The sequence below is a fragment of the Malurus melanocephalus genome, unplaced genomic scaffold, assembly GCF_030028575.1.
Source record: "Malurus melanocephalus ecotype Western Australia unplaced genomic scaffold, MMel_1.1 scaffold_149, whole genome shotgun sequence".
In the NCBI taxonomy this organism is placed as follows: Eukaryota; Metazoa; Chordata; class Aves; order Passeriformes; family Maluridae; genus Malurus; species Malurus melanocephalus.
This window is the reverse complement of record NW_026623381.1, coordinates 322989-329591: the sequence shown is the minus strand read 5'-3', so window position 1 is coordinate 329591 and position 6603 is coordinate 322989. Positions and strand designations below refer to the sequence as shown.

General features: G+C 50.9%; 1 protein-coding gene across 1 annotated transcript in view; it reads left to right on the top strand.

Moving 5' to 3' along the window:
• Nucleotides 1-6603, top strand: part of COL5A1 (collagen type V alpha 1 chain) — a 123160-nt gene that overhangs the window by 57456 nt on the left and 59101 nt on the right. Inside the window, 3 exon segments of the mRNA XM_057371595.1 lie at nucleotides 2514-2636; nucleotides 2878-2940; nucleotides 5484-5558. Of these exon segments, the coding sequence (XP_057227578.1) occupies nucleotides 2514-2636; nucleotides 2878-2940; nucleotides 5484-5558 (261 nt within the window).

The following is a 6603-nucleotide window of genomic DNA, read 5'->3' as shown; positions in this document are numbered from 1 at the left end:
GTTCTGCACAGGCTGTGGGTGCCCAGCGCAGCACCCCGAGGTGGGGCAGAGCCCCTCTCCATCTGCCCCATGGTCAGGGGGTCCTGCTCAGCACAGAAAGAGCCTCTGGGTTAATTCCCATCTATTTTTCCCCCCTCTCTGTGTGCCAGGATGCCCGGGTACCCCCAGGCTGGAATTGGGGATCAGATCCTYGCCCCACCTGGCCCGAGCCCAGCCCCGGAGGGCTGAGCCTGCTCTCTGCACACAGCAGCTCAATTAACCTCATTTTCCTTGGCGCAGGGCCAGCGCAGCACCCAGCGCTGCAGCAGCACTTCCCATCATCCTGACTCCATTATTTTCCTTTTATTCTTCCCTCTTTTTCCTCTTTTGCCTGAAATTCCTGCAGCTGGCGGGGAGAAGCCGGGGTGCCGCAGCACGGCCCGAAAACCCCAATTAAGTCTCTTATAAAAACATTTGTGACCTTCCCTTCCTTCYCTTCCTTTCTGGGTCTCTCACTCTGCAAACAAAAGGAGGAGCCAGCGATTTCCTTATCAGAGGGGCGGGAAGGGGAGGGGGGGAGCAAAAGCCCCCGAAGATGATGGCACCAGCCCAGCCTGAAAAGCTCCAAAGCGAACCAAATAGTGGAGTTTAATCATCCAGAAAGAATTTGGCCGCCTTTGCTATTTCAAAACACTGGAGCACGGATGGCTTTTGCCAGAAAGTAAACAAGACCAAATGCTGCCCTGTCCCTCTCCGTGCAGCTCCTCTCGAACAGGGAAATTCGGATTTGCTGCGCTCTTTAGCTCTTTTTTTAAAAATTTTTAACAAATTTTTTGATGGGAGCTGCAGGAGAAAGGAAATGAAAGCCAAGCAGAAAGTTGGATTCTGCTGGGTTTTTATTCCTTCCCGTTGAACCTGGCTGCCCTTCAATCCTTGCTCTGTGCTGACACTTGCTGGAGGCAGCGGGGCAGGGCAGGGGCAGCCGGGATGGAGGGATGGAGGGATGGAGAGGAAGGATGGGGTGATGGAGGGATGGAGGGATGGAGAGAGAGATGGAGGGATGGAGAGCAGGGATGGGGGGATGGAGGGATGGAGAGAGGGGATGGAGAGCAGAGATGGGGAGATGGATGGAGGGAGGGATGGAGAACAGGGATGGAGAGATGGAGGGATGGAGAACAGGGATGGAGAACAGAGATGGAGGGATGGAAAGAGGGGGTAGAGAACAGGGATGTGGACATGGAGAACAGGAATGTGGAAATGGAGAACAGGGATGAAGGGAGGGATGGAGGGATGGAGGGATGGAGGGATGGGATGGAAGGAGGGATGCAGGAATGGAGAGATGGAGGGATGGAGAGCAGGGATGAAGAACAGGGATGGAGAGCGGGGATGGAGGGATAGAGAGCTGGGATGGAGAGCAGGATGGAGAGATGAAGAGCAGGGGTGGAGAGCAGTGATGGAAAGCAGGGATAGAGGGATGGGGAGCAGGGATGGAGAGCTGAGGATGGAGAGCAGGGATGGAGAGCAGGGATGGAGGGATGGACAGCAGTTATGGAGAGATGGAGACCAAGGATGGAGGGATGGATGCAGAGATGGAGAGGGAGATGGAGGGATGGATGGACAGCAGGGATGGACAGCAGGGATGGAGAGATGGAGACCAAGGATGGAGGGAGGGATGCAGGGATGGAGAGAGAGATGGAGGGAGGGATGGATGGACAGCAGGGATGGAGAGCAAGGATGCAGGGTCAGATGAGGCTTTCAACACCAGAGCCTGAGAAGAGTTTAGGGTGACCCCAAAGCTGCTCCCACAGGAGCCAGCTGCTCATCTACGGGTTTTTACAGGATCTCACCCCTCAGGAGAATTGTTCCTGGTTGCCACAGGTGAACTCAGCCCAGCTGCTCCTTTATCTCTGACCCAGTGCTCCATGTGGAGCTCCTCCCAAAACATCCCCCTGACACCTTCTGGAAAACATTTTCCAGGTGTATTGGGAGGTTTCTTTCCTGCCTCTTCAAACTCACGAGGGAAAAAAAAAAACCAACCCTAAACCTCAATTTTCTAGAGTACCTGATAGATCTGATCTGAAGAGATGACAAAATATTTAGATTGAGGGGGCTGCAGTAACATCATCCCGACGTTGATTTCCTGCGTTCACAAAGGAAATCACAGCGTGTAGTCTGCTGGGGAAAAAAAAAAAATCATTTCACAAACACCTTGCAATTGGATTGCTAACTTTTTGTTAAGCTCTTTAGGGCCGGGAGCAGCTTTTCCCTCAAGCTCCAGTGCTGTCAAGGCTGGACAAGCTCCAGGATTTGCCTTTTCCCCGGCTCTGAGCGAAGGGAGAAGGTTGTGGTGGGGCGGGTGACCCTGTGCTGAGGGTGAGGGCTGTTCTGCTGAGCCCTGGGGGATTTAAACACAAATTATTTGGCTTTTCCACATGCCCTCTGCACCCCTGGGAGATGTCACCCACAGGGAGTGGAAACCCTCCAGCTCTGGGATGTTTCAGTGTGGCAGCAAGAGCTGAAATATTTAAGAACAGATCAAGCACCGTGCTGTTCCCTGTGGTCAAAATGACTTTGAGGATGTGTCTAATCCCATTTTTTTCCTTCCTCTCGCTCAGGGAATGCTGGTGGAAGGCCCCCCTGGTCCCGAAGGCCCAGCAGTAAGTGATATTTTCCCCCTGCTCCGGGATGGGATGCACAAGGAGGGCTCATCCCAGGGCTCTGGGGCTCCCATCTGTCACACACCTGCACGGGGAGGGCTTTGGGGTGGATTTGCTGGTGCAAAAAAATAAACAGAAAGCAAAAAAATAAACAGGATCCTTTCCTGCTCCTCATAGAAACCTGCCACAAATAATAACACATTTTCCTGGCTTCGTTTTTTCCCATCTTTTCCTCTGCCAGGGCCTTCCAGGACCTCCAGGACCRACCGGACCCGTGGGTTTAATGGGTGACCCGGGTGAGAGGGTGAGTGTTGTCCGTGGATTTTCCTCCTCTTTCCTGRAGTTTTGGGTGGATTTGTGTGGGTGAAATGGGGCTGGGGGGCGGATCCCTGGAGCTGTAAAATCCTGTTCATCCTGGGATGAAAAATTTCACCAGGGCTGAAAAATAATCGTGCACAGAGAGACATTGGATGAATTTTAAGGCTCGAACCGTGAGCTGCTGGTCCCCTGCCCTCCGAGGAGCCCACACAAACACTCCCGGGTTCCAGTTGAACCATTCCAATAAAATATTGCCCAGGGTTCACTCTCAGCCCGGCATTTCTCAGCTCTGCACCAAACGCGGGCTGAAGACAGATCAGCAAATCCCCATTTCCATAGCGAGCGCCCGCAGATTTACACCCAGCTCCTGGCAGGGCTGCATTTCTTGCAGGCATTCATGAATTTAAATTTCCATAAAGTGCTTTACGGGCTCGATTTGCCTCCTTTCCGTGGCTCTCCCACCCTGCTGGTCCATTTTGTTCCTCCCCCACCCATCCTGAGACAAAAAAGAGGCGTTTATGGATAAAAGCACGGCATCAACGCTTGTCAGGGGAGATAAACAGGCTGAGCGCTGCTCCTCGACAGGCAGGGCTGCAATTGGAGGAGGAAGGGGAAGGGAAGAAAGTTTATTATGTTAAATAAGCCTGGCCTAAATTATTTATGGCGTTTCTGCTCCGACAGGTGGGTCTGGGATGGGGTTGGAGTCTCAGTAGGGTAAGGGATGGGGTGTGAGCTGAGTGTGGGTGTCCCACCAGAGCCTGCCCGGAGGAATGGATGAAGGGATGTGCTGGAGTGTTCTGCAGTCCCCCTGGGCACGGCTGGGATTGTTCCCTGGGAGGTTTTTTTTTATTTATTTTTTTTTTTTTTGCTGATCCATCACTGCTGCAGCGCTGAGAGCGGCGTTGGTATTCCAGGCTGGTCACGGTGCAGAGCTGGGCTGGGGCTGTGCCCTGTGCTTGTGGGGCTGGGGACAGCACAGCCCTGTCCTTGTGGGGCTGGGGGCATCAGAGCCCTGTCCTTGTGGGACTGGGGACATCAGATCTGGGGACACTACAGCCCTGTCCTTTTGGGGTTGGGGACACCCCATCCCTGGCCAGGCCAGGGCAGTGGCAGCTCCTCGCCCCCTCCCAGGGCTGGGCTCTCGTTTGGGGCTGGAAACTTCGGTGTGAAGGGTTTGGGGAAGCAATAAAGGAATTAAGTTGGACATGGAAAAAGAAGGAGAAGATGTGGGATGGGGAAATCTTTCTGGAAGGGTAAAGGGGCAAGGATAATGCACCTTTGGTTTGGTTTGGTTTGGTTTGTTTTGGTTTGGTTTGGTTTGGTTTGGTTTAGTTTGGTTTGGTTTGGTTTGGTTTGGTTTGGTTTGGTTTGGTTTGGTTTGGTTTGGTTTGGTTTGGTTTGGTTTGGTTTGGTGGTCTGTTGGATTTTTAGGAATTTTGACCCTTTTTGTCTTTCCCGCCTCCCTTTCCCACCTTTATCCATCTCCCTGTGCCTTGTGGGGTGAATTCGTGAGTTCCTTGCTTTTTGGTGTCCCCATGGCTGAGATTTGGGGCAATATTTCCCTTTTTCTGGTGCCTGAGCAGGTTGGGGAGACCAAGAACTTCATTGCTTCTCTATAAACCAATTTATTATCGTTGTTTATTAAATAAAGGGATACCCAAATCCACAATGCCGAATTTTTGGCCACAGATTGAACACCAGAGCTGCTCCTGGCCTTGCTGGGATGCGGTCAAATCCCTGAGAAAATCACAATTAGCCACACCCACTGATGTCACCCTTATTTACATACAGGATCGCTGGGATGATGAGTAAATCCGGGTTAATCTGGACATTCTGCCGAGTGCTGTTGGGAGCACGGATAATCTCTGGGCTGCCTGGGGAAAATTGGCCATATTTGATAATTTATGGCTTCATCCATAGATCTTTCCCTGCTCTCCCGTTGCTCAGTGCCAGTTAAAGACGMTCCACTGATGTTAATGAGCAGCTCCATGGAGATCCAAGGGCTGGGCTGATTTACAGCCCCTGACAGCATCACTCCAGTGCCAGTGGAAGCAGCCTCAAAGGGCTAAAAATTAAAATAAAAAAATTAAAAAAGACAGAAGAGAGAAAAATGAAATGACCCAGCTGATCGAACGTGTGCTGRAATGAATTTATCCTCCTTCGTTTCTCTCTCACTGACCCTGAGTTGTGAAGTTTCATCAATTTTTTTTTTTTTTTTAATGGGTTTTAACAGAGCTAAGCATTGATTTCATTGATATGGTGCATTCCAGGGCTTTGATTGCTTATTCCAAAACTGCACGTGGCAGACCCTGGAAATGGAGGGGGGCAGGATGGAAATGAAGGAATTAATAAAATTAATAAAAATTGTGTGTTCTCATGGATGTTCTTCCTCAAAACTCGCCCTGGCATTGGGATGCCCCCAAGCCCCATCCCTGTCATGACAATATCGTGATATATCCACAGCTGCTGATGGATGGGCACAACTAAAACAATATTTTAGAGGTTTAATTTATTTTCTTCTCCTTTCAGGGCCCACCTGGGCGYCCAGGTCTCCCAGGAGCAGACGGATTGCCAGGACCACCAGGGACGATGCTCATGTTGCCCGTGAGTACAAACAGAACTTTCAAAACACATGAAAATTAATCAAGTTTGTGGTTTTGCTGCTGTTTAATGGCTCTTCTTGCAGAATTTCCCATCTCCTTCACCCCAAGGACACATTTTCCTTGAGGTGAAGGATGGATTTGGGTGATTCCCCGTGTAAATTGATTTTTTTTTTTTTTGCAAAGCACTGGAACCCCTTCACTGGTCCAAAGCACAGACACTCAGGTTAAAATTTCCAGAATGATAAAACCATGGAATACCCCAAGGTGGAAGGGGAATTGTGAAATCCAGATCCTGGCACTGCAATCCCAAAAATCCCACCCTGTGCCTGAGATCTATGAGTACATGGATCCAAAAGTTCAAACTTTTCCTGAGTTCTGAACGAGCTGAAATGTTTCTGGCTGGACAGAGAGGGAGAAGAGCCGTGAAGAAGCAGCTGAAGGAACCCCCAAGAGCCAAATTTCCAAGCAGAGCCCTCTAAGAGCTTTTTAAAAGTTTCAACATTTCAACCACCTGGACTAACCCAGCTCTTTTAATGACCAAGGGTTATTTTGAATTTGAATTGTTCCACACAAAACCAGTGAGCCCTGAGTCAGTCTGGTTGGTCCTGGAATGTTGAAGAAATAGTTTTTTTTTGGATGGGAGGCAGCCCTGCTGCTGGAAATAAACACTTGGAGAGCAAAGGGAAGGAGTTTTTAGGGGAAAACCTCAGCACGCTTGTGCAGGCTGAGAAATCCCATCTCCTGGGAGAGCCCTGGGCATCAGGAATGGCAGATCTGGGAATGCCAGCCCTGGGAATGCCAGAACTGGGAATGGCAGCACTGGGAATGGCAGCACTGGGAATGCCAGAACTGGGAGAACTGGGAATGCCAGCCCTGGGAATGCCAGCCTTGGGGAGCACTGGGAATGTCAGAACTGGGAGAACTGGGAATGCCAGCCCTGGGAATGCCAGGCTTGGGGAGCACTGGGAACGCCAGCCCTGGAAATGCCAGCCCTCGAAATGCCACCAGGGAATGCCAGCCCTGGGTGTCCGTGGTGGGTGGGAGGT